We start from the raw sequence: 26946 nt of genomic DNA, 5'->3' as shown, positions 1-26946 counted from the left end.
GGGGGGGGGGGGGGGGGGGGGGGGGGGGGGGTTGGCCTGGCTGGGGGTGCGTCTGTACCTTGTCTTTGGGGTTCCTCCTTGTGGGACCGGTTCTTGCCGAGCTTCATGGCGGAGAACACACTTCTCCCAGCTCTGTGAGGCGAGCCGCCAGAATGAGATGGAGGGAGATGGACGCCGGGAGGAAGACACACAAACACAGGAGAGCAAAACCCGAGACAACACGTAAGAGAAAGGGAACTTCATACTCCAGCCCCTCACGTACCAGTCCTGAGATAGCGTGGGGGCCAACCTTTCTAAAGCAGGAGCCACGAGGGGGAATTAGGGCAGAGAGGAGACCCCACTGCTTCCTTCTTTCTCATGCCTCCACACCACTGAAGAGCGGGTCAGGGCCCAGGGATCAGAGAAGGTGATCTTGGGCTGGAAAGAACGACTTTGAGTGGAGCCCTCCCGGGTCCCGGGCTGTCCTCAGCTCCCTCAGTCCAGTCTCAGAGCTCTGAGTTCCACCATGCCTCCGAGCTTGTCTTCCTTGTCCGTGCACCCCACCTCAGCTGGTCGGGAAGAAAGCCAGATGACCAGAGACAAAGCATCAGGACAGACAGACAGGAACAGGATCAGAGGGGCAGAGGCCAAGGAGGAGGTCTGAGATGTGGTTGAAGCTAGCTGCTCAGTTCTCAAATGGCCCTGGTGTGCAACTCCTGCCTTGTCTTTCCCAATCTCTCCGCACCCTCAGATTCTGTTTGGTCCCCAGCGAAAAGGAAGAGATGGGCCCTTTCCCATCTATCTTTGGTGCTGCCTGTCCCTGCTCACTGCGGAATCCCCCCCCCTCACCCCCCACTTCAACCAACCCCCAGGAACTTATGGCAAGCTCCATAGTTCCTACCTCTTTCTCTGGCTTGGTGTGGCCTTGTGCCCCCAGGTGAAGGGCCTCGAAGTCAGGGGGGCTGAGGGAAGGGGGCAGGGGTCGTCAGTGTCCCTTCAGTGATGTCCCTGCAGCTGAGCCCGTGATCCCTGGTGCCAGGAGGGACCCGGAGTAGGATCAGCAGGGGGTAAAGTGCAGTATTCCATTACCCCATCAATATTGCATGAGCTGGATACCTGACTCTCTCTTCCCATTCTCCCTCCTCCTGGGTGTGGCCCTGTCATCATGTGGGCTCAGAGGGGGCCAGGGCAGACTCAAACTCTGAGCTCACCTACAACAGAGCCCACCCACCTTTGGGTCATGCGTCTATCTCCCCGTGGAGGCTTGACTTTGGTTCCCAAGATCCCCTGGGTAATGGGTATCCCAAGATAATGGGTAATGGGTATCCCAAGATACCCATTATTCTGGGTAACGTGAGGTTGGGCAAAACCTTTCTGTCCTTGTAGGGATGGCCTAAAAGCCTCAAGCCCTACTCAAGGTTGGGGCCAATCTTATTCCCCCAAATCTGGCCCCACCTTAATCCCGGGCCTTTCTTTACTCTTTGCTCTCTTTACTTCCGGGCAAGACATAGAGGGCTGTGAGTCTGTATCCCAGTGAAAGAGCAGTCAAGAACCTTTCCATGGGCAGCAGCTCACAGTTTAGGAAACACTAGTGTGTTCATGGCTTCCTAAAAAGCCATGAGGTGGGTCAAGGAAGACTGAGGTAACACTGATGTGTCTATACCGGCCAGCATCGTGTTGTCTGGAACATAATAATGGAGGAGAAGGGAAAGAAGGGAAAGAAAGTGTCTCCCCTTCTAATAAGGGGAGGTATCTATACATATGCCAACACGGCATTATATAATTTTTTCTTGAGCAACTACTATGGGCCAAAGCCTTTTCCAGATGTTTACTCATTTCATCTTCATAGCGATCCTGGGAGGGACATACGCTTCTCTTCATTCAACCCAAGAAGAGACTGAGGCTCAGAGCTAGAGTTGAAGCACACTGCTCCTGCCCCCTCTGCCAAAACTGCTACGTCCCGAGTCCTGTGGGATTGCACTTCTCTGTCAGTGGCGATCCCATCCTGACTGTTCGGAACTTCAGTGAAAAGTTCCCAGGGCCTGCACTTGTAGGTGTACGTATGGGCCGTGTGCCAACGCAGTGTGCAGATGGGGGTGCCATCTGTGAAGAGCCCCACAGACGGTGCCCAGGCTTACAGAGAAGGCGCTCACTCACAAATGGTCTTAGCATCAACGCATTTTGGAAGAGGCTGCTGTGAAAGTTAATGACTGGTAATGAAACATCACACAGGTCAATGACTTGCGGCTTTCTGACGCTGGTCCCGAGGACCCACCCAAGTGGAAAAGGGCCTGGGGCTTCCCCTGGGCAGTTATGGCCCTTGATTTTGAAATTCACTTTATTTCTTAAAACAAACGTATTTGGAAGCAGAGATTGAGACTTTAAAAAAAAACACTATACTATCCTACAATTCTCTCCCTGAAATCAATCAAAGGAGAAGCACCTCTTCCCAGACCCTGCCTCACTAACCATCTCCGGTGGACAGGTATACAGGCGGTACTCCTGTGTGCCTGGGGGTATCTCAAAATGAAGATTTATCCCTTAATGAAAAATGTGGAACGTGTAGGGTGAATGTAATGTCCAGAATTCGTACGAATTTTGTTCTTCAGTTCATCTGGACAGTGTGCACTAAAGCGTGATGGCCTCAGCTCTCCCTGCCCTTTGGAATTTTCTGGTCGATGACACATCAGAAGTTGACCATAGAAACAGTCTCTTCTGCCTAGTGCTGCACCGCTTCCCAGAAACGGCGTGCCTGCTTCTCTCGGCCAAGGGTAAAGGTTAGTTTTGAAATAAATGTTAATTTAGTCAGGGATGTTCGAAGATTATCGGCTTGTATCAAAGACTTAGATTTCCAAAATGTGTAATTCTTTGATGAGGTTGCTGGTACGCTGGGGTCCTGAGTGTTTGTTCTTGTTTTTAAATAAAATGCGGCAGCTGGCCTGAGTTCTTCAATAACTAAAAATATAATGTGGTGAGAAACAGACAAAGAAAACAAGCCAATAATCAACTCAGTGAAAAAATGCTTTGCCACCAAGCGGCTCCTTACTCCTGGCTTCAGGGAAGCAGAAGCGGGAGCCAGGGAAGGTGGGCCTCTTAGGGCCCTCTGGGGATTTCCGGTCCCGCTTGGGCTTCCCCATTGCTGGATTCGCTGCAGTCAGAATGATACGCACCCACAAGTTAGACCACTCTTTCCCTCTAGAGAAAAGATTTTAAGGTTAGTTCACTTATTTGTAAATTCTGTCTTCATTTATGGATCTGATGGTTTCATTGCTGGTTCCACGGCTCAGATCTAGAAGGATGTCGTGGTTGGGGTCCTAAGAGGGAGCTTGGTATTCCGAATGACTTGGGAACATTGGCCGAACTAAATTTAGTGAGCTGGGCGTGACATTAACTCAGGTCTGTGTATTCTTCTGGAGGCTGTGACTTAGGGGCTGTGCCTGACGATCTGAGACTGCCTTCAATCAGAACAACCCAGGCTCACTAGCTCAGGCCTCAGCTAATCAGGAGAAACTCCTGCCTAAGAGAAAAGGGGTCTATGGTGCTTTGCATTGTTTAAACAGCCACGTTTTCAAACCTTGGGGGCGTGTTCTGGTGCCCCTTGGTGGGTGTATTTCCTTTATTTCCGATGCCCCAACAATAGCTAATTCATAATTGCAGGCTCTACAGTTGTTTTTTCACAGTGTGTTGAATTTCAGTTAGTTTCAAATATCTTGCCACATCTGGGCAGGACAGGTTGGCCCTTGAGACGAGGACTTGTCCCCAAACTGGCCTGCTTGCCTCTGTGCCCTCGTGGAACCAGGAGGCGTGGGGGGCCCTTGTGTACTTAAGGGGGCCCTTGTGTGCCAGGGAGCTGGCTCCTCAGCTCTCCTCGGTGGCCCAACCCCTTGCAAGGCTCAAGCAAACAGCATCAGGGAAATAGATTTCCCACGTCCCCAGACCAACCTCTCCCAACATCCCCACGTACTCAAGGGGAGCATGAGTTCTTTCATGGCTGGATTCTTCCGTTTTTCCTACGGCAACTTGCACACGCTTCTACTTACTTCTCAGCAGAGCTTGAAACTAGCCAGCTTTGCCACACGGTAACCTTTCAGAGTTTTAAAACTGTTTTTATAGCTTTTCTTCACCTGGCTACAGAGTTTCAAGTTGCTTAGTCTCTTCTTAGAAATCTCATTTCTGGGTTGCTGGGTGGCTCCGTCGGTTAAGTGTCCGACTTTGGCTCAGGTCATGATTTCACAGTTAGTGGGTTCGAGCCCCGCATCGGGCTCTGTGCTGACAGCTCGGAGCCTGGAGCCTGCTTCAGATTCTGTCTCCCTCCGTCTCTGCCCCTCCCCTGCTCTCACTCTGCCTCTCTCTATCTCTCTCTCTCTCAAAACTAAATAAACATTTTTAAAAAATCTCATTTCCCTCCCCTTTCAATCCTCCTAATGCCCCACACATGAAAATATGACTGTATCCCATGTGAGGACTAGGGATGGCAAGAGACTCGGATCAGGTAGTGCCAAGGAACCAGCATTTACTGCGGGTCTACTATGTGCTCACCACTGTGAGGTGCCTCTTAGTCCGGCCGTGGCCAGTGTGAATCCCTGGGAGTCTGGCCCAGGACAGACTGGGGAGCTGGAAATCAAGAAGGGCCCTAAGGCATCGCCACTCTCAGCCAGAGGCTGGGGAAGAGACAAGTTGTTTACATCTCATGAATAGGCCTCTCGTGTCTAAGCGTCCATGCGGGAAACTGAGCCTGAGCCCTTGAAACAGCTCCCTAAGAGGGACTCCCAGCTCAGCCATCATCTCTCACCCTCCACCCCTACCTCCCTGGATTCAGCTCCCTGGCTCCCTCTCCAAGCTCCCTCTTCTTCCCTTGCTCAGAGCCTGACAGCCTCCTCAACCCTTCAGGTCTCTGGGCCTGAGTTTTCCCCACGGGGTGCCTTTGTCTTGTTGTGCTTCTGTGTGCTTTTGTTTGTGGGAGTTGGAGCTCATATGCTTTTGTTGAAGCAATGATCCACGATGAGTCCCCTGGGACCTTAACGCAGGCGGATGCCTCAAGCCCATACCTGTACTGACCACCTCAGACCCCTATAGGCACAATCCTGGTGTCCCCACGATGTCCTCCTGTCAACTAGTTTTTAACTTCCTGGTACCACAGTGTGGGGCAAATCCCTTAACATCTCTGAAGCTCAGTTTCCCTATCTGGAAAATAAAGACCCCATTCTTGGCTTTTCAGCTTGCACTGGTGTGTTTGGAGAATTAAATTAAATTTAGAGTACAGTCAAGTGCTCTAAACTCCCCAGGTCTCTTGTGAACTCTGGGTCAGGAGCTAAATTCCCTGTGTGGCCGTCCTAGCTCTGCTCCTGTCCCGGGGCAGGTCACTTCCCCTCTCTGGGACTCAGATTTATCATCTCAAAGAAAGGGCTTTGGACCAGACGCCCCCTCCAGCCGGTCAGCCCTGACTACTACTGCTTCTGTGAACTCCCCACAATGCTAGAGAGTTCTAGAGATGGCATGTGCTTCAGGGGGCCTCTGAGACCCACTCATCAGCCCCAGGCCTTGAGCCTTTCCAACTCCTGCGGCTGGCCTCTCTCATCTGGGGTCCCCACCCCCCTTCTCCCAGACAGGCCCTGACCTCTCCCTCCCCCACGAAGTTTTTTGCGGGATGGAGACTGTGAGGAAGGCCAGAGGGTACGCATATGCTCTGGGGCTTCATGCCCCAGCCACCCCTGGGGCCACTCCAGGCCCAGAGTCTGTCCTCTGTGGGCCTCCAGGCCTTCATGTCCACCTGCCCAGCCCTGCCTTTATTCTTAGTGGGAGGTGGCCACTTCTTGGGCCTCCCCCACCCCTTTGCCTTCAGTCACACCTTCCCTGACAGGAAAGCCCTAAGGGCCTGGCCCGTGGGCGTGGAGCTGAACAGGGAAGTGGAGGCAGAATCCAGATGTTGAAAGGAGGGAGGAGGGAGCAGAAACCAGAAGGCCCAGACGCCTGCCCCACCCCCACTCCACCCCCTCCCTCCCTGACCCTCACCCCTCACGGCCAGATGGACAGACCTCCCTCGCCCTGCCATCCCCCGGTGCTGGCTCTGCCAGGACAGCCCACGCCTAAGCCCTCTGAGACAGGCCATCCCGACATCCGCACCCTGTGGTGAGGAGCCTTTGGGCCCCACGGGCTCCACCCTGGCCTGGGACACCTACTTGTGCTCGCCATCTCTGCCTCCCTTGGTCTTCTCTCTGCCTTTGCTGAGTAGGGGGAAGAAATGAGGAGACAAGGGGATGTGAGTGAGAGGGTGTGGACCAGAGACACTTGCAGATTTAGCCCCTGGCCCTGTTGACCCCCCACTCCCCAAGGGCCTCCTCATCCCAGGGACCCCCTCACCCCACAGCTTCTCGCTGCAGCCTAAACCTGCTGGGCAGGGGTCTGATGGTTCCCAGGCTCTGCCCTGGTCACAGGAGTGGGGCTGGGTGGCCACTTCCCAAGCCCAGGAGAGCCTGGAGCCTTGAAATGGGAGGAGGCCTCAGGGTGTCACCTGATCTCCTCCATTCGCAGGCAAGGGCTTGGTGATTTCTACTGTGTGTCTCAGATGCCTCAGGGAATGCAAGGTTAGATGAGCCTGGCCACCCTCCAGGCCTGGGCCACCCTGCTCCTCCTCACCTCCTCCCTGGATCCCCTCCAATGGAGTGGGCAGCTCTCAGGCTCTGACGGCCTTGGAGGGCAAGGGTGGGCCAGGGAGATTCTGGGGATGTGGCAATAAGAGAGCTACCACTTCAGGACGCAGAGCAGGGTAAGAACCGTGCCCTTCTCCCTCTTTAGGGAGGCTTTCAGAAAAGCCTTCTGGAATGTTCTCTCAATCCTTCCCTAATGCTATGGTAAGGAAGATGAAGAAAAGAAAGCTGACAACAATTAGGAGATGTTTTAGTGATGTTTTCCCTCTCCTCACGCTGTACTGGCACAGGCCTTGCCCAGGGGGACATGATTCTGTGCCATGACAGCTCAGAACCTACAGGCCTACATATCACAGCTGAAGTCCAGCTTTGGCCAGTCGTCCTTTCCATTAGGCAAGCTGGTCAGTTTGTAATTCCTTTCAAAGTACTTAGCATTAGCCAGGTCTCTGCTGGTCACAGAACACCTCGCTGCAGAGAAGGGGAGATAGTCTCAGCAGCCCTGTGCTGGCCCCAGGCCTGGCTTGGAGGCGGGCAGGTCAGGCATGGGTCCCCATTGGGACCCACTGAGAGCTGCATGGGGCTTGCCCCAATGGAGCAGGAGCCCCAGTGAGCTTTTGAGAATGAGGGCCGAATGGGAGATTTACTGACTGCACTCTCACATTAATCCAAACAGGGCCGTCTTTCTCTGAGTTACCCATCCAAGTTTTGAAGGAAGTTTGCTTGTTGTTTTTTTAAAGAACTCTGTGACCCTGAAGAATTTGAAAATCATTGCAATAGGGGAATCGGAAGGGGAACTGTATCCCCTAGGACTGGGCAAGGATGGAACGGGAAGGAGGAATTGATACACCTGAACAATAAAACGTGAGGTTCTATCTCTTTCCCTTCCGGTTTTGCTCTGAAATCTTGGAGAGCCGTCAGGCTGGCCCAGCGGCGGAGCTTCTCAGGCACATAGCAGGCCCAGGTGCCGCACAGCACAGGCTGCCTGGAACATGCCTGCCTCACCACGTCCTCACACACTCCAGGCCGCTGGGCCTACAAAGGGGCCGCACACAGGCCCACACTCCGAGTGTGGAAATGGAGAAGGGAAAAGGACTGTCTTTCTGTGAAAAAAAAAAAGAACATTCTCATGATTTTACCACAACCACTATTAATGACTACAACGAACATGAATAATAAAGCTTCAGCGTTCTGTGCTCAGCCTGCCCTCAGTCACTCGGCCACAAGCAGTAGGGATGGGATGTGGCCCGGCCTCTGTCCTCCTTGCTCGGAGACCTCTCCGTGAAGGCCTGGATGGGTCTGAACTTTCCTCCTAGAGTCCACATTGTGTTTTCAGTGGGTAGGTTGGGTAGGTTCTGTTCCTCAGCCAGCCTTCTGTCTCTCTGGGCCTGGGTTTCACTCCATCTCTCCCTCACACCCCCATCCACATTGCTCTGGATGTGCCACTGAAAGCAGCCACTGCGTGGGAGATTCAATATGGCGGCCGCTGGGGAGCTCTGAGGCTTGCTGGGACCCAGTGCTTCATGGGGCCAGACCTCACTTGAACACTCAGCCCTGGGCCGGGGGTGGAGGGGACCCTAACCTCGGGTGAAAGAGCTGGTGAAGCATCGCTTCACCCCTATCCCAGCATGGCCCTGGCCCTGGCTCCTCTGTGCTGAGGTGGGGGAGGGATCATGGGAACTGGGGGGTGAGGCCGGCCGTGCTGACCCCATGCACATCCCAGGGCACACACTGTGGGGATACCCTGCTGCCCCCTGACCCATGGTATAGGAGTGGGGATACCTGGCTTCCATGGATCTCTGCTGGAGTGGAAGAATGATCCATAAGGAGAACAAGAAAAGTGGTCCCTCCTTGCTCTCCCAAGATGAGACCCAGCAGAGAGGAACCCAACGGGAACCTCTGCCTTCTCAGGCAGGGGGGGGCTGGGCGGAAGGGGGTGGGGCCGTGGAGGGCAGGAGGGCCAGGCAGATGGAGAAAATAAGGAGAGAGTCGCAGAATAGAGGAAATCCGCAGGAAAGCCCTAAGAGAAGCTGCACCATTAAAGCTGGGCCTCCTTTCTGTCCCTCTGGATGTGGCTCCTAGAGCCGCATCAGCAACGGAGCCCAGAAGCCAGCGGTGTGTGCGGCTCCCTGGTGTCACAAAGACACATGCACCTGAGCGGCGCTGGTAAGTGTGTGCACGCTCGTGCTGGGCTGAAGTCTCCTTCCCCTTCAGGGACCGGGGCAGGTCACAGAGACTGGAAAGGAAGGAGGAAAGCATCAGGCACTGGCTGAGCACCGACCACACGCCGGGTGCTGCAGTGGGTGACTCACATGAAGCATGTCATTTGATCCTCACGTCCCTGATGCCCCTCTTACAGGTGGGCAAGTGTAGCTCTGGAGACCAGAGCCGGGATTTGAGCCCTGTGTCTCTCCACGTCATCGCATTGCCTCTGGAACATTCCCAGGGTATTTTGCAGAAACCTGGCCAAAATCAGAGGCCCCTGGGTGGGGGCAGAGACTAGAGAAGTAGGCAGAGTGGCTCAGAAGGCACAAGACTGACTGGGGCCTGGGATTGATGGAACCGTGGGAGGAAAGGGTTAATGGGCTACTGGTGTTGGGTTGGGAATTGGGGGGGTGCTCAGGCGGAGGTGCCTGGCAGACATTCCCTGAGGTCACATGGGAGAAATTTCCAGGAAGATACTTAAGGCCTTCAGAGTGAGTTCCCTTAAGTGAGTACCTCTGCCGAGACCTGTCCTGGGGTAGTGAGAGCAGATGGCTGGAGCCCAGCTGGGGGGTGCCCAGGCCCCAGAGGGAGAAGTGTGGGCTCACCAGGACCTCCCCACAGCAGCCTCCTCTGTCATCCATGGAAGAGTCCCTGCCAGTCCAAGGCCGAGGCTGTTTCCTGCCCATTCACTCCACCGGGCTCCCCTCCGCCCTCCAGCAAGCGCCCTACGGAGCCATGTTGGACGGGGAGGAATGGATTCCCGCCCCAGACCCCTGTGGATCCAGAAGACCAGGTGAGACACTGCTGTTCGCTAGCAATGAGGGTTTCCTGCTGCTGCTGGTTGGCCAGAGGAGAGACAAGAGAGGCGCCTAGTAGACTGAGCACCTTGATCTTTGAAGGGGTGGGCCTTTTTAGGAATGAACGGAGGGCAAGGGGCAGATGTGGGGAAGGAAGACTTCGCTGGGGGTCAGAGGCTAGGCACATATATCCCTTTCCTCCTCCGTCCCTTTGTTGACCAAAGCCTGTCGAGGGCTCGCCAGTCTGGAAGACGGTGGCTTTCTCCCAGGCTCCAGAGCTGACGGGCCTGGCTGGTTGGTACTTGTGAGATAAGGGTGAGACATAACACCTCGGGCTGCAAGGCCAACTATCGGGTTCCTGCAGCATCCACACTCCTTGACCCAGAGCTCACATGCCCTTTACATGCAGCCAGAATTAAGCCGTAGGATGAGCCCAAATGCTCTAAAGCTGTTCTACCTTCTCCTCACCAGCAAAGGGCCCTCCCGAATGTTCTCACCTCTTCCCCCCACCCGGCCTGCTGGCTGCGTGGCTAGGCCTGGCAAGGGCACCGACCCCCAGGTGCTCTCAGCATCTGGGCCAGCGGCCCCCGCGACAGCAGGGGAACCGTGCGCTCCCTCACAAAACCCCTCCAACACAGGGCTGTGGCATCTGGAAGACAAGGGGGCTCTGACCGTGGTTGTCACCCTCTCCCAATTCCCAATCCCAGATAAAATCCTCCCTCCTGGGGCGCCTGCGTGGCTGGATCGGTGAAGCATCCGACTCTTGATTTTGGCTCAGGTCACGATCTCACAAGTTTGTGAGTTCAAGCCCCGCGCTGACAGTGTAGAGCCTGCTTGGGATTCTCTGTCTGCCTATCTCTCTGTCTCTCTCAAAATAAATAAGTAAACTTAAGAACACACACACACACACACACACACAACAACAACAACAAAAAAACCCTTCCTCCTGCTGCGGCCTCCTGCTGCTGCCCTGGGAGTGGCCACTGAAACCAGGGAGAGGTGGGGAAATCCTGAGCCAGGTTGAGGGAGGATAGGAGAGGCCCTCTGCTGGTCTGGGGACCAAAGCTCCTCACTTTGTTCTACTGCCTCCACTCAAGCCCCATCTGTCAGCCTCCTGGCCCCTTCTCGTGAGCCCCGAGCCACAGTAGCCACAGAGGGTGGACCTCAGCTGTCAAGAGCTCCCAGACAGCTGTTTCACACTGGTGCTACCCATGAGATCCAGAGTATCCCTGGGTCCCTCGGGACATCACAGTTGTAGAGCGGCCAGGATACGTAGCCCGTTCCTGTAATTGGCCCAGAGGGGTAGGGGACTCGCTCACTGTCATTCGGCTTAGTTAGTGGCAGCCAGGATGGGGCCAAATGGAACTTAGCTTCCCTGATTCGGGGCCAGTGCTCCTTCCCTTCAATTGTTGGCTGTCACCTGGCTTCCAGTCTTGCTCCCCCTCCTAGAGCCCAGCTGCAGAGTCCCCGACAGTCCCTGCGTGCTCTTCCTTCGTGGGGACAGAGGATTGGGACAGGTTGGTGCCCTCTGCATCAGCGTCTTCTGGCTCCCGTCACCATTTCCAGCCTGATTCCCGACCCTTTGCATTGTCCAGCTGCCAAGAGCCTGTCTGTCCCCAGCCCTTATGTGGGGCAGCACTCGGCACCCCGGTTACAACCTGTCCCCTGTGGTCCTTTCGGCTCTCCTAATGGCAGGATGGGGGGAGCGTTCTCATTGTTCTGGGCCCCATTTTACAGGTTAGGAGAGACAGTAAAGAGGGTGTGTGACCGGCCGAGGGCCACAAGACTGGTTGGAGGCAAAGCTGGGACTCAGACCTGAGTCTCCTGAGGCCAAATTGCATGCCCTCTCCATCCGGCTGGCCAGAGTCTAAGGAGGACAGGCTCCCTCCCAGCTGGAGTGGGCGATGCCACCCCTCCCCCGGCTGGCCTGGAGCCAACATCCGCTGTATTTGTCACACGCATGGTCCCTTTGACCTTGTTACCTGACCTGGCTCCCAGGGTCTTAAGCTTATATAGTGTGTGTGTGTGTGTGTGTGTGTGTGTGTGGCCTGAGAGGAGTGGCTCAAGTACAAAGAAGAAAAGCACATTCGTCTAATAAAAACATATCAATTCAATTACCTTGATTTACATAGGTGGTTTGTTTCAGAACAGGGACCGAATACATTTTTTTGGAAAGCAAAGGGCAGGAGATTGGAGGGAACGATCACCGGGAAGGGGTCCCCTTCTCTAAAACTTTAGAGGTGCCACTGACTTACCTGCATTTTGCACGTTATTCCCAGCAGACTAGGAATCCATAGCCAACATTTTACTAACTTAGGGTCTGTCTCTCGGAGTTCTAAGAGTAATGTCATTGCATTTCCTTTTGGGGGAAAAGTCCTGCATTTAGAATGAGCAGGCCTGGACGCAGCTTCCTGACACCCGTGTGTGGTAGGACATCGCAGGGGTGAATCCTAGACACTGAGGGTGTCAGGACACATTCTTCTCAACGAGAGAGAGGCTGGTTCCCAACCAGGACCTTTGGCTTCACCCCGGCAGGAAAAGGCCTCCCTCTCTTGGGCCTGCCTGGGGCCAGGGTGGACGGCGGGCTGCCTGGGGCTGGTCTGGCACTTCTGGGTCTTGGACCCAAAAGGTTAGAGCCCCCTTCTGTCTGCTTCACCCATTCTGTCAGGAGGCAGGCGTCTAGCCTCTTTCCCTCAAGTCCTCCCTCAGGGGAGCAGAAGGCTGGGCCCCTCAGCCTGATCCCAGATACCCTGCCCCCCCCCCCCCCAGTGAGCCTGGGGTGGGGGAACAGGTGTCGAGGGCCCTGTAGAAATACACTCCTGCCTCGTGTATGTCTCTCCAGCAACTCAGCCCTGTCCACTGAGCCCAGTCATGCCGAGAGGGCCCTTCGCGGGGAACCAAGGCCCAGGAATCCTCCCAGTGTCTTTGGGGGTGGTGGGAGGCCAGAGGGCCCAGCCTCTTACCTCCGGAAGCTCTTCTCGCCTGGTGTCCGGGAGCTGGGGCGGGAGCCGGGGAGCAGTCCATCCGTCTCCTGGCTGTCCTTCTCTTCCTCATGAAGGGACTCATCCCCCAGGAAGTCCCCATCATCCCAGGAGCCCACCGTGCCATCTGTGGCCTGATATCGGACCTCCACGCACAGGCTGGTCTGGAGGGAGAGGGACGGGTGGTGAGCGAGGGTACAGCAATAGCAAGGACCATCCCGCGCACTACTTGTGATGTTTACAAAGTGCTTTCACTTCCTCCCCCAGCCGGAGGAAGGCAAAGTGCGCGTTAGCCTCCCCACACCTCCCATTTTACAGATAAGAAAACTGAGGCTCAGAAAGACTGAGACTCACAGACTCAGTCCGCTTAACGGGTTCTGGCCCCTGGTCCTGCTGCACTTGGCTCTACTCCTCCCTGGTGCCCAAGGTGGAGGGCGCGCCCGGGACAAGCTGAGCCCAGATGGCAGTAGGCTCTCTGGGCCCACTGTCTACGAAGAATATCATTCAGTGTCCCCAGTGCTAGAGGTCTCCCCCTCGTCCTCAGAAGCGGGGCTGCCCTGCTCTCACTCCTGATGCGAACCCGAGATGGGATGTGAGCAGGACGTGCCTCCAGGAGAGGGGACCCCCGGACACCTCCCAAGGCATGGGGTCGGCACATCTTCCTGTTCATCTGACACTCCTGCTCTGGAGAAGGGACTTGGGGGTCGCTCTGGGCTTTTCTCTGGGGAAAAGCGGAGCGCCCACCTGGGCCCAGGCTGTGCGCCCGAGAATCCTGGGAGGGCCTCTTGCTCTGACTCATTCTAGTTCCTTCCTCAACCTGCACGGGTGTCAGTATGCCTCCCAGATGCACTTGCCCTCCCTCAGAGATTGGGGGTTGGCTTGCTCCGGCGACCCACACAGGCAGACTTTGCTCGGCACGTGGGCTTCCGAACGATTTTCCGGGGCGGGTGGGGGAGTCGAAGGAAAAGCCCTCACTGTTCTAGATGTCATGCTAAGATGCTTTACTGTAAACTCATTTTACAGGCCTGAGCCAGGCTCAGCTCAAACCTCATTTGATCTTCTCAACACTTCAACGTATCCTACCTAACATTTCCGAGAGGGTAAATTACTTGCTCGAAGTCACACAGCTAGAAAATGGTAGTGCTGGGATTTGAGCTGAGCCAGACTGACTCCAAGCCTCGTGGCCTTCCCGCTGAGCCAACGTGGCCCTTTGGATGGGACCAGGTGTGTTGTGCTGGCAAAATGGTGGCCTGGAATTGGAAGCCCTGGGTCCCGGTGTCAGCTCTGCTGTTGACCAGCCGTCTGACCTTGACTAAATTCGTTCCCCATCCAGGACCTCAGGGCTCCCATCCACAAAATGAGTGGCAGAGGTGGGTGGTAGTGCACTAGATAATCTGTGAGGCCTGTCCTCCGCTAAATTCCTAAACCCGATTCTAGAAATACAGAACGTGGTCCGTGCTGCCTGCTCGTCTCTGCCCGCTTCCTCTGTTCTCTCTCCTCTCACTTCCTCCCACTGGTGACCGTAGCTTGTTCTGCACCCCGCCCCCCCCTGCTGGGGTGGCTGAGCTCCCCTGACTTTGGGAAGCCCCCCTGCCCACCTCTGCTCCTGGAGAGAACGGGCTGGCTGGGGTCCAGCTGAGAAGTCTCAAGTGCCCTCCTGTCCTCTGCAAGGAAGTATCCTGAGATACAAAGGCACCGTGGGAATGTCTGCTCCACCCTTGGCGCTCCTCCCATTCTGGCTCCCCCGTGGCCGCCGCCCTGCCTTCTGAGGCTATTCTGACTTATCCCAAGTCTTGCTTAGCTCTTCTAAGCACTATCTGTATATTCTCTTCTAATCCTCGGACAATTCCTGTGGAGCAGATACTATAATTTGGCTCACTTTGCAGAGGATAGGCAGCCTGCCCAAGTCCCACAGTTGGTGGCCCAACCACGGTCCGTGCGCAGGGGCTGTGTCCCTGCCTGTGAGTGGGCATGAGTCAGCCGAAGGGGACAAACACATCAGAGCAGAGTCTGGGATGGGGGCATCCAGATGAGCTCATTTCTTTCGTTTGTTAGAACAGGTGCCGAGTGCCCACAGACTGTGCGTCGTTCGTACGCGTGTGTTCGTGTTGGAGGTGCTGAGATGGGAGGTGACAACAGGAATAGAAACAAGGTCACTGCCCTCGCAGAATGGCCGGTCTTAGGGAGGCTCCGAGGCAGGCATCCAGAGTGAAGATCACGCCCTGGAGTGGCCAGCAGGGCTCAGCCTGGCCCTTGGGTGATGGGAGAGGCCCCTGTGGCGATTCCTGAGCTGCTCAGTGGAGAAGGGAGGGGATGTCCCAGTCCCCCTTGTCTTGTGCTCTCACCGCAGGAAGGGCTGTGGGACCTGGGACGGCAGCCCTGGAGCCCAGGGCTCTGGCCACGCCCCCCCGGCAGAGGGGCTCTGGCAGTCTGACCTGAGTCTCTTCCTCCTGCCTCACCTCTCCATCCATTAGGAGCATCCCCCAGACCACCCCGTGTGGCCCCCAGGGGACCCCACAAAGGGCAAGTCCAGGGACTTTCTGGGGCAAACCCACCTTGATGATAGCATTGTTGTCATCGATCAGTGTGTCGGTCACCTCCACGCGCTTCTCCTCCACCACCTTCTGCAGCACCATGCGGAAGGTCCCGATCAGCCTGTGGACGGGAGAGGGGGCATGGCCGTGTCACATGAGAGAGGAGCTCCCATCCCAGGAGGATGTGGTTGGCTGGGGACCGGGCTGGAGAGACAGAGGGCTCGCTCAGGCTCCAGGCTAAGCTTGGAGAAGGTGGCCCCAGAGCCAGGGCTGGTCCTGGCCAGGGCAACGTGTCCAGGAGCGTACGTGACCCCGACCAGTGTGAGTGGTTGTCTGTGTGAGACCCATTTCCCTGGCGCTCGTGGGCAGAGAACCCCCTGGGGGGATGTCAACAGACTGGGGGCAGGGTACCCCCTGGCTTGTGGAGTTGGGGTTCAGCCGAGCCCCTGCCCAGATGCCCAGTGTGGAGGCTACTGGGGAGGGTCCACGAGCAGTATCTCCCCCTTCCGCCGCCCTAACCACCACCAAGGTCTCTACCTGCCCCAACACCACTGGTTCACTGGTCCCGTTTAGTCAGCAATGCCCACACCTGCCTTCTGCAAGCCCATTGAGGGCAAGGGTCCATCTGGTGGCAGGATCCCCATATTCCCAGACAAAGTGCAGGGCTGTGAAGAGTTCAGTCTTGCAGTCGGAGGCGGGGACTTGAAGCCCAACTCTGCCACCAGCCAGTTCCCTGCTTTCCCTGACAATTTAAGCTCTCTCCATCTGTGTTCTCCTAAGGTGAGTTACTAAAATCCCTGCTTCCCAGAGCCGTTTAGAGGGCTGAGAGCCTCGGTGCCAAGTTCTCACCAGAGCGTCTAGCATTCCATCACAGTCAGCATTCCAGAAGCAATCTGGTTGATATCAAGGGGTGTTGCTATACGTTGAGCCTCTCCGGGGCAGGGGCCATGTTTCCTATTTCCAGCCCCTATTTGAGTTTCTCAGCACACAGGAGATCTCAGTATCTGCTGGCTGAATTAATGACCAACAGTGGGTGCCTAATAAATGCTGACCGAGTTGACTTGAACCCCATTTCACCCTGCGGTTTGAAGGTTATTGCTCTGGGAGAGAACAGGGTAGTCGGAGAGATGTTCTCACGTGGTGATTCCAAATGGGGTAGATTAAAATGTGCACACCATTTCTGGTTGAAAGGACAGAGACCGAGGGGAGCACCTGCAGTGCGTGAGAGCCAGAGGGGCCTTGGGATCACCCGGTGCCGCCCTTGATTCACGGAGGAAGGAAGGCGAGGCCGAGAAAGCAGGAAGGGACTCCGTTAACCGATGGCAATTTCGAGCCAGGTGAGGCATCAGGTGAATTCTGACTTTAATGGACGTATCTGATGTCTGTACTCTCCTGAGGAACACGGAGGGTGAACACTATATACATATATATATATATATATATATATATTTTTTTTTTTTTAAAGGGCCTCCTTTCTGTGTGAGGAGGGAAAGTGGTGGGAGCAGCCACCGTGGATAAATATGAAATGCTTCCCCCTGGAGCTCAGAGCCCTCTCGGCCGGCTGTTCTGCCTCCTTGAGGGCGAGACTGTTCATACCATTCCTCTACTGGAGACCCCTTACCAGGCTTCTAGGTGCTTCTCAGACCCAGCCCAGCAGACGCCTCCTCCCTGGCTGGGTCCTGGCCTCTCCCCAGCTTGAGCAGTGCCCAGAGAGGAGAAGTGCCGGGATGGGATCGAGGTGGGGGCGGCGGGGGTGGGGGGGAACCTGGGGCAGCTGTGGATACTCAGGCACAACTTTCCTAGAAGACGCTCCTAGCACCGCAGAGGATGGGCAGACATGTTGTAATGTGGCAAGACACCCCCAGGGGGCAGGGTGGTGCTAACTAAGGTCAGTCTCAGACCTTGCACTTGGAGGGCCCAAGAGGAAGGCTTGTCCAGCATTTTGTTAAGGAGGGTCCCTCAGCATCCTCCCTGACATGCAGTCTCCAGCCCCTGCTAGACACCCTGTGACGGGGATCTCACTACTCCACGGCTGCTCTCACTGCTTTAACCCCACAGTGAGCCAAGGTCCACCTCTTGGCAAATTCCCCACTCCTGGTCTAAGCCTTGTCCACACACAGACTCAGTGCCATCCTTAACAGAAGCAGTGTAGACAGTGGATAGAGCCTGGGCTCTGGAGTCAGATAGAAGTGGGCTCACCTTGCAGGATCTAAGGGGGGAGATTCCACCACCTGGCGGCTGTGTGACTTTGGCTAGCTCTCCAACCTCTCTGAGCCCCACAGCTCTCCAAAGGAGGTGACACTACCCGCTTCACTGGGTGTCGGTGAGAGCATTCAAGTGAAATTCCTCCGACACTGCCTCACTCAGACACCTGGACCTCCTCCCTCCCCTGAGTGCAGGGCTTGCTGTCTGGAGGGCCCAGGCAGTGCTGGTCTTCTCTGCAGGATGGGCTCTGTGGGCAGGTGCACAGCCTCACAGAGCCAGGGTCTGTCTGTGCCCAGAGGGTGGGGCTGGGACCCTGGGACCCAGGGGGTGGCTTGGGGTGGGGGGGGGGTTTCACTCCTAACAGTGTCCCCCAACCTCCTCCAAATGAAAATAAAAAATAGTGTTCTTTGAAAAGGACAATTGCTATTATCCCAGTCGTAAGTAAAGTATGAAGGAAAGCGTTTTTATAAAACTTTGGTTTTTTTGTGGGTCCGTCCGTAACGCACCGTTCTAAGCAACACCAGGGTGCCTGCTTTGAAAACACAGCTTTAACACAAGTGTCCTAATACTGCTTCTGACCGAATGCCACCCCTCAGCTCCCTCCGTAAACACTCTCTGGGGAAGGAGCTAGTGCAGGAAGCCCCAGCTGTGGCCTGTGTGGTGACCCCAGAGACCACCCTGTCCAGCCAGGCTGCCCTTTGTTCTCCCGGCTGCAAACTCATGAGGTCGGCCTGTTGCCTCTTCTCCCCTGGGTGGGTCAGCATGGAGGGGCCGCCTAGGAGAGGGGGCCCAGGGTGACCAGGCAGGGTGGGCTCATGTGCCCTTGGACACCTGCAGCGTCCTTTCCCTGGGAAGTGGAGGTGTGAGGCCGTTTGTCCTGTGAAAGGACAGGAGCACTGGCCCGGGGGTCAGGAGGTCTGGGTTGAAGACCACCTCTGCCCCGACCCTGCCGTGTGATCCTGGGTAAGAGCCCTTTCTGGGCCTCAGTTTCCCCCAAGACTGTTAGATGAAGGACCTGGGACCTGATGTTCTGTCCTCTGAAAATCATGCTTATGTGGCCCATGCAAGTTACCTGTCACAAAGAAGGCACCCCCTGCAGAGCCCATGTTCCCCCCCCCAGGAGGCTGGGCTGGCCTCCACGGAGTGGCCAGGTAGGCTGGGCGGGGGCAGAATTCCTGGATAATTAGCTGGCAGGGAGGGGGCCTCAGGCATGAATGGGTCCACAGACTGACCACAATAGAGCGGCAACCAGGCACCAGGGCCTGTCAATAATTCATTGCTTTCCCCCTGGGAGCCCGTGTCAAGTGCCCAAGGTCTGGCCAGGCCTCCGCTGCTCTCCTGGCTCCTGAATTATTCAGAAGTCCTAGGAGACTGGCGCCTGCATCAGGCCATCCCCCCCGCCCCAAAGGTTCTGGACAGTTCTGGACAGGTGAAGGAGGACACACAAGATCCTGTGGACCCAGCACCTTGTTCTCACGGGAGGCCCACGGTTCCTGAAGGAAGACCTCGTTCAAGGTGGGCCAGGCAGACCTACCATGTCTCTTCCTCCTGGAAGCCCCTACAGCCACTGGGTAAGGGGCCAGTGTCCAAGCCACCCTCTACTTCTAGAGCAAGTCTTTCTCTGAGATAGGTGCTAATGGGCTCAGGGCCATGAATCCTATTTCTCATACCAGCTTCCTTTCCCTCAGTTTCCCCGACTGCCTCAATCATGTGACCTGGCTCTCACCCTGGAGGGTGCCATGAGTTCTTCAGAGAAGAAAGGCCATTTGGATTTCTGCTTTCAGACCCTTCCACCCTGCGTACCTTCTGCCTCCTGACCCCATGGGGGCATTTATTTATTCATTCATTCATTCCACAAAGTAATTGGGGGCCTACTCGGGGCCAGGTGTGACAGGTGTGGCTTTGCTGGCTGGTGAGCTCGGTGCGAACCCCAGAGGCTTCCCCTCCGTTCGGCTGCCCCTTGGGAAGCAGACTGGCAACCGCAGGGTGGGCAGACCTGGGCCCCACCCGACTCCGAGTACCTTGCCCTCCCACGCCGGCCCCCAAGCTGGCCTGTGTCAGGATGGACTCTGTGCTCTCCACGAGACGGGCACCCCTTTCCCCATCCCAGCCCTGTAGCCAACAGTGTTTCAACATTCCATGGGCTTTCCGAGGAAATTAGAGGACCCTCTCCCTTCAGGCCCAGACCTCCCTGGGAGGGGTTTCCTGCCTCCTCGTGGGTGGGTCAGGGAGGATGGGAAGAGAGGAAGAGGGGAGAATTAGGTTAGAATCTCTCCTCTGTCTCCTCTGGCATTTTAGAACAACTAATTGAAGCCTGAAGTTTCGGCGTACTCACTGGGATGGTGTTCAGTTTCTCAATTTAACAAATATTTTTTGATTTGTTTGTAGCCAGGATTTGGCTATTTCTAAGGGTTTCCAGCATTTTGGGGGCTGTCTAGAGGCTTCACTGGAAACAACGTACCGATCTCTTTCATGTCTGTGGTTTCTACAGTCGCTGCTCACAAATCCTGGTTTCTGGAAGGTCCAGGATTAGGAAGGAGACGAGGAAGCAGACAGCCTTACCCTGGCCCTTCCACTGTCCAGTGGCCTCACTAGCCTCTCTGAGATTCAGTTTCCCTACCTGTGCAGCAAGGGTTTCCCTGGCTGACTTCTGAGGCTTCTGGAAGCTCTGACATCTGCGTGTGGGTCCTTGCTGGGGTTCCTGGATGTCTCTCCTGGCCCCCAGCTTCCAATTCTTCGTTTTCCACACCCACTTCGGTCTGCGTGTGGGCCCTTCTCTGTTCCTATTTCTTCTGTCCTCACAGGTCACCTGATGTCTCATCCCAGGGAAGAAGGTTTTGCTTCCTCTTGGGGGCCCCTGGTGGGGTATCTCACTAACTTCTCTTGTGGATACCAGAAGCAGCTGCCTGAATGATGTGCCACCCCAAGAGGCCAAGGGGAGGCCTCTCTGCCCTAAATTTCTCCCCTGTGGGCCTGCCAGCGGGCCGAAATTCCCATATCCCATGCTCAGCTGAGATGTCGTGGGCTTCCAATAAAAACCACAGAATCCTTGAAGTCTGTGTGGTTCAGCCCATCTCAATCCAACACCCCCCTACGACATCATGGTCCACTCTCTGCTTGGCCTTTCCCAGTAATGGGGAGCTCGTTACTTCCCAAGAGCTCATGGTTGGAGATCAAGCTACCTTTCAGCTGTCTACTGTCTCTCAGCAATGCACCCTCGTCCTGGTCCTGCCTCTGGAAATGGCAGAAAACTTTCTCGGGGAACAGGCATGGTGACTTAGTCTCTCATTTTAGTACCTCTAGCGACCACCACAGTGTCTGTCTGGTACAGAATATTTGCTCAGTAAGTGTTTGATGAGTGACTAGAAGAGTGGGTGGATGGATGGGTGGATGGATGGATGGATGGATGAATAGATGGAAGGACGGACCGAAGGATAGACGGAAGGATGGATGGAAGGATGGATGGAAGGATGGAGGGATGGAAGAATGGACAGAAGGTTGGATGGAAGGATGGACAGAAGGATGGATATATAGGTGGATGAACATGTCCTCTATGGTTTTCTCCTCCAGTTCTCATCCTCTTGTCAGATTTAAAGTTCCTTCCCTTGGCAACCACAAAGAGCTGACTACTGGTATTCTCTCCAACCAGCATGAGGGCATTGGAAACCTCCTCTCTCAACACCCCTGCTCTGATTGTCCTCCTTCTATTAAAATTACCTAGGATTATGTCCCCCCTTTTTTTATTTGTAGTCTCTTCCCGCTGTTGAGTAATGCTGCACTCTCAGTGAGTAGTATTTCCATGTTTTTCTGGACATGTTGCTGTTCAGCCATGACACCCTCTAGCTGATATAAAGGCAATTGGTTTTTGACCCCCCAAATGGGACTTTACCTTTCTTATGTGCAGCCACCATTCCAGACTCCTCAAGTCATTCTGAATTCTGAGAAGGATGGGCACTACTTTTACTGAACCCTTTGTAGTGATTGTGCTCATGTCATAGGTGTGTTCATTGAAGAATGTAAGCTCCATGAGGGCAGGCACTCGCTATCCTCAGCACCTAGTTCAGTGCCTGACACACAGTGGGCACTTAGTTAACATTTGGGGAATGAATGAATGGACATCTATATCCTTTAATTCTCACAGCTTCCTTTGAGATAAGTACCTACCCTTTCTACACGTGAATACATCAAACACAGAGAGGTTATATAACCAGTTCCTGGTCACACAATAGATGACTGAACTGGAAATCTGAGGTGAGGCTTGCCTGACTCCCAAACCACCACACCAAACTGCCTCAGAGCCTCTCGTCCTCCCCGGGTATGACAAGTTTGTCCTCAAGGCTACAGATGGCCCATTATATTATCTGCCATTATATTAACTCCTCTGCTGGGTAACTGTCACCCAGGATGGTGTAAATGGGGAGACTTACAGAAGGGGACAAGAAGCTGAGGTGGGGCTGGGGACAGAAAGGGTGAAAGGGAGGATAGGGCGTTCTTGGCTGACAATGGTTGGGAGGGCTGAAGGACTCCGAGGACAGCATGAGAGGGCAAGGAGGGGGGTCTTTGATGATCAATCCAGGGTAGGCTGGGGGTGTGAGTCGCCTTTTAAACCCAAAGGAGAGAGCAGCCCAAGGAGAAGGGCAGGCCCCCAGCCCCTTAGGACCCCACCTCTCCCACCCCACACTTACTTGTTGCTGAAGACTTTGCTATAGTTGAAGATCTGAATCTCGAGTATCTCATTGCTGTCGATGCTGCTGGCCACTGGCCACCGGAAGGTCTAGGAAGAGAGAGAGACAGCTGTGGCCTTAAATGGAAATGACAGGGAGGGGTATGAGGAGCAGGAGGGGGATTCCTTAAAGGTAGCCCTTCGCATCGGCCCAGTGCTCCACAGGAATAAGTTTCACATCTAGAATCTCATTTAATTCCAACCAGCACCTTGTGACCCATTCCTCTTTCAAAGATGGCGCACAGAGAAGTCTAGTGACCTTCCCAAGGTCATTTGGTAAGTGGAAGAACTGAGGGCTGACCAGGACTTCTGACTCTCAGCCCAACACCTCGGGCATGCTCTGGAGTGGGTGGTGCAGCCGGGCGGGGGAGGCTGGGCTCTGGGGGAACAGCAAGGATTGTGGGCGTGGGCTTGTTTTTTGCTGCGCGCTGAGTGGAGTTGTAAGCTTCCAGCTCTCTCCTGCCAGAATCACGCTGGCCAGTCCAGGCTCTGCTTTGAGTGGGAGGTCCTGGGCTCCCCCATTCAGGTCAAATCACCCCTCCCACGGGTGATGTTAACTTTGGGGACAGATCTCAGCTGTGATCAGGGTCAGGCCCACAGAAGAGGGACAGCCTGGTTCCAATTCCCTGTTTCTAAATTTACTCTCACCACTTCTGTCTTGGCTTCATCATTAAATCGATTAATAATGATGAGCAGGAAGCTGAGTGGGATTTTTCCTGATGCCCTAGAAATGGCACTGTGGGCCCAAAGCCGGGGCCAAGGGTGCTAAGTACCCCATGGTCTAAAGACAGCTGCTGAGAGAGAGGCAGGCACCTTCCTCAGGGCTTCCCCGAGGGCCTGCTGCCCCCCACCCCCCCTCCACCACCGTAGCCCTCCTTCTTCCTGGGGTGTAAAGAAGACTGGGGAAGGGAAAGGTGGCCACGGTCATATCCTAGGCACAGTGTTTTTGCAGCACCTTGCTGGGAGAATTGTTCAGAGAGACTGAGGCACCTTCAGGAAGGGGACCCTGGCTGACCCTTCAGGAAGGGGACCCGGGCTGCAGGGGGTAGATATGGAGGGCCTGAGCCGGTGTCCTGCCCCATTCCATGTGCCGAGCCACCACAAGCCTGACAGAAGCGAGAAGGTGTCAGGCTGGAGTAGCAGACCTTTCTGGACCGGACTTTTGGATGACTGAGAATGACCAGAAAGCTCTGAGGTCTGTTCCCAAAGCCGTGAAGAGACGGTATCCAGGGGGATTTTGACAGAACAGGTGGAAGGTGGTGACTTTTAAATTTGTTTCATGTTTCTACCCCACCAAAGCCAGACTGCTTGATAGGCTAGAAATAAATAGTAATGATAGTAATCTGAATCAGAGCTGCCATTTACAGAGAACTTTTCATTATGCAGGGGTCTGAATGCTTTAGACGCACTAATTCACTGAATACTCCAGCCCAAGAGGCTGCTCCTGTGTTCTCTTTTTCGAGAAGCCAGGTCTCACAGGGGTAACATGATTCAGAGAACTCTGCTGGTGGTGGCTGAGCAGGCTCAGGGGCAGCGGGGGCGGGGCGGGGGGCGCTCTGAGAACTCGCCCCGCAAGCCATTCTGAAGCTTCCTTCCCCCAGAACGGGGACAAGGGGGACTGGGAGGCACCGGGCCAGCTTGGCAGGTCACTGCCCGATGTGGACAGACCTGTCTCGGGAAAATGGCCCCACATCCCTCTCTTCAGTCCCAGGGAGGATTTGGCTGGAGTGGGCAGGTGAGGGAGGGAGAAGCAGCGGAAGGAGAGGGGGTGGAGGCTGAGGAGGGAGAGGGTTCTGAGCTGGACCTGGGGAGGATTTTGGAGGCCATGGACACAGAAGGAGGGCAGGATGAGTGGGCAAGCCCAGCCCCGGGCCCGCAGGCCTCATTAAGCAGCTTCTGCCCCTGCTGTCTGGATGCCTCGAGCTTGGCCGAGTATGTGGTTTCCTTAATGAAGTTGCTTTTAATTGAGCTGCAGGGAAATAAGCCAGCTCGTGAATTCAGGCCCAACTCATTAGCCACGGTGCCGAGGGGAGAGGCCTGGGGAACCTCCAAGGTTTCGGTTTCCCTGGGATGAAGGGGGCAGGGGTGTTTGGTCCACCTGAGGGTGTGTGGGTGGGATCTTGGGCTTTGGAAGGAGAGACAGATTAGGAGAAAAAGGACATGACTGTGGAAGTGGGACCATGACAGGGAGGGGTGTTGAACAGTGACATTAACAAAGTGACCACGAAGGATCAGCAGAAGTCATCTGGAGGAAAAGGGACCCAGACAAGGAGGCTGCTTGAGACTTCTGCTTGCTTACCCCTAGGCACGGACTTGCCTAGTGACTGGGGTGCGGTTTACCGGGTCACGGGGTGACAGGAACACCAAGCTGGTCGTCACGGGCCCTTGATGCACAGAGAGCAGGGGAGTCCGGGCGGGCCGGGGAGCGGGGCGTCGGGAGCTGGGTCTGCCAATGAGACTCCACAGGATGGGCCCTGGGGCACAGCTTGGGGTGCCCTTTCCGGGATTGATCAGGGGTTGCCCTTTCCAGAACTGATCACATTCAGGGCTTCCCAGAAGGAGCCCCAGGAGGAGGAAACAGGAGGAAGCAGATGGTCAGGTGAGGCTGGGGTCAGGGGACAGGGAACGTGGACGCCAGGGACCAGGGCCGTCCAGAGGCTTTCACGTGGGAAGAGCTGGCCTAGTCCCCAGGGATTCCTCGGGCCAGCCTCACTCTCTCTTCCCGCCCCTCACCTCTCTGGCTCCCATGTCCGCCCAACCCCCTTCTCTGTCCTCCTCTCCTGCTTCCCTGCTTTCTTCTCCGCCTCGCCCCCATTACCAGCCTCTCTCAGTCTCTGTCCCTCCCTCAGTGGTTCTCCATCCTGCTTGCGCACAAAATCACTTCCAGAAGTTTCTAACCATCCCGCTCTGCCTCTGGAGGTCCGGGCGCGGGATGGTAGGCGCCTCCAGGTGCTCCCACGTGAATCCAGGTCTGAGGCCCCCTGCTCGAGGGAAGGACCCTCCCGGGACAGTGAAACCCCAGCGTCCTCTCCCTCCCCCACTGCCATGAGGCGGAGCAGGCAGGCTGTGTCCAGCTAAGGGAAAGGACTTGGGGCCCCAGGAGCTCTTTGCTGCTCCCGCTTGGCCTCTTCCAGAAGCAGAGGCCTGGTGTTTGGTCCGCGTCTAAATGTTCCTCGGCTCTTCCCTCCATTTTCACTTTTCTTTGGTGAAAACTTTTCCGTGGCTGCCTTGCTGCTTCCCCAAATAGGTCTACATCCCCCTTCCCGGGACTCACAGTCTCCCTGGCTGTGACCCACGCGGCATTTCCAGCCACCTCCCTTCGCGCAGCAAGTACCTACTGAGCCCCGGGAACGGCAGTGAAGGACGTGCCCTGTGTCACTTCTCTCAGCCCCTCTGACAACCAAGAGGGTAGTCCCTGAGGTGCCGCCAGTTAGCTGTGTGACCGAAGGCCACCCCTGGCTCTGTCTCAGCCTCGGCTCCCTTGTCGATAAAACAAACGAGGGCCACACTATCTCCCTCACGGGGCTGTTGAAAGAACCTAACGAGACCACCCAGGTGGATTTTGTAAAGCGACAACACAACACTGCAGAAATCTGAGGCGTGGCTTATTTTGTTTGGTCCCGTTTTTTCCCCCGTGGGGACTTGCGACCTGTCTGGGGCTGACCCTCACCCCTCCCTGACCCTCCGCGGCCTCTCCCTCTCCCTCCATCACTTTCTGCCTTGGCCTGTGGGTTTCCCCTTTCTCTTTTACCAGAAAAGATGTCGTTTCTCATGGCCTCCTCAGTTTTGCTGTTACTTCCTCCCCAGTGGAGGGTGTCGTGCTCAGACGTGTATGGAGAATGAAGCAAGACCAGAGTGGGAGGTTTGGGGGTCTCAGGAGCTCCCTGGCCTGTGCCCCCAGAGAGCATGTCTGGGTAGAACGAGATACTTCTCTGAGCACTTTCCGCTAAGAACCGAGGCTCACAGCGACGTGGCCAAGATGGGATTCTTTTACACATGGGGAAGCGGAGGGCGTGAGCCATGTCATAGGGCACATAGGCAGTTGGTGGCAGAGGCAGGATTTGAACTCAAGTCTCCTGATACTTGGCTCAGGGTTTGACCCACCAGCAAAACCAGGGAGATTCGCTGAGGGGGTCTTTGGCGCTCACAATCCTTCTAGATCGACAGGAACAAGAACGTTTATTTATTGAGGGCTGACCATGCGCCAGGCTTTGGCTACACGCCTCATACACATTACATAATTTAGTCCCCATTTTGCAGATGAGGGAACTGAGGCTCAGACAGGATTGGCCCAAAGTAATTCAGCTGGTAAGTGGGAATGTAGCTTAGTATTTGAGATTACAATTAGACCCTCTCAGAAGTCAATTACCAGGTAAAGGGGTCCAGGCTACCCTGCTGGAGAGACCACATAGCGAGAGGTCCTGGAGAACGTGTGGCCACAAGGAGGCCCAAGGTGCCCCAGACAACAGTCAGCACCGACTGCGCTCCCAGCCGGACGCAGAGGAACTGCCCAGCTGAGCCCAGTCCACTCACACAAGCGTAAGAAACACTAGAATGTGGATATCTCAGTCCCTGGATTTTGGGCTACTTTGTTCCACAGCAGTAGCTAACTGTGACACTCTCTCGAACGCATGCCAATCTCTCAAACAGTCAGACTCACGTCAGGGAGGCCTGGCAGCAGCGGTGGACCTTGCTCCCTGACCTCCACACACTGATGCTTTGCTCCCTCTCCTTCTGTTGCCCCAAGAACTCCAGGGATAGCTTGACTGCTGCTTTCCGAGCAGTTCAGAGCGTGAGCAGAGTGGACAGGCCTAGTTTCTTTCATCTTGTTCATGGAGGTGTCCCTACATCTGGCACAGGGCCTGGGACACAGGAGGC

The 26946-nt window shown here is 55.5% G+C and overlaps 1 protein-coding gene across 4 annotated transcripts in view; it reads right to left on the bottom strand.

The window, feature by feature from the left end:
* OTOF (otoferlin) overlaps positions 1-26946 on the bottom strand; it is a 92415-nt gene that overhangs the window by 40190 nt on the left and 25279 nt on the right. For 3 of the 4 annotated variants that reach the window (XM_049652443.1, XM_049652442.1, XM_049652446.1), the window contains exons 3-6: positions 22031-22119; positions 15162-15261; positions 12589-12770; positions 59-132 (exon numbers count right to left, since the gene is read on the bottom strand). In XM_049652443.1, the coding sequence (XP_049508400.1) occupies positions 59-132; positions 12589-12770; positions 15162-15261; positions 22031-22119 (445 nt within the window). Of the gene's footprint in view, positions 1-58; positions 133-6158; positions 6204-12588; positions 12771-15161; positions 15262-22030; positions 22120-26946 lie in introns of all 4 variants that reach the window. The other variant, XM_049652444.1, reaches the window with a different exon arrangement.

This window comes from Panthera uncia, assembly GCF_023721935.1.
Source record: "Panthera uncia isolate 11264 chromosome A3 unlocalized genomic scaffold, Puncia_PCG_1.0 HiC_scaffold_12, whole genome shotgun sequence".
In the NCBI taxonomy this organism is placed as follows: Eukaryota; Metazoa; Chordata; class Mammalia; order Carnivora; family Felidae; genus Panthera; species Panthera uncia.
The sequence above is the reverse complement of the archived record's forward strand: the minus strand, read 5'-3'. Positions and strand labels throughout refer to the sequence as shown.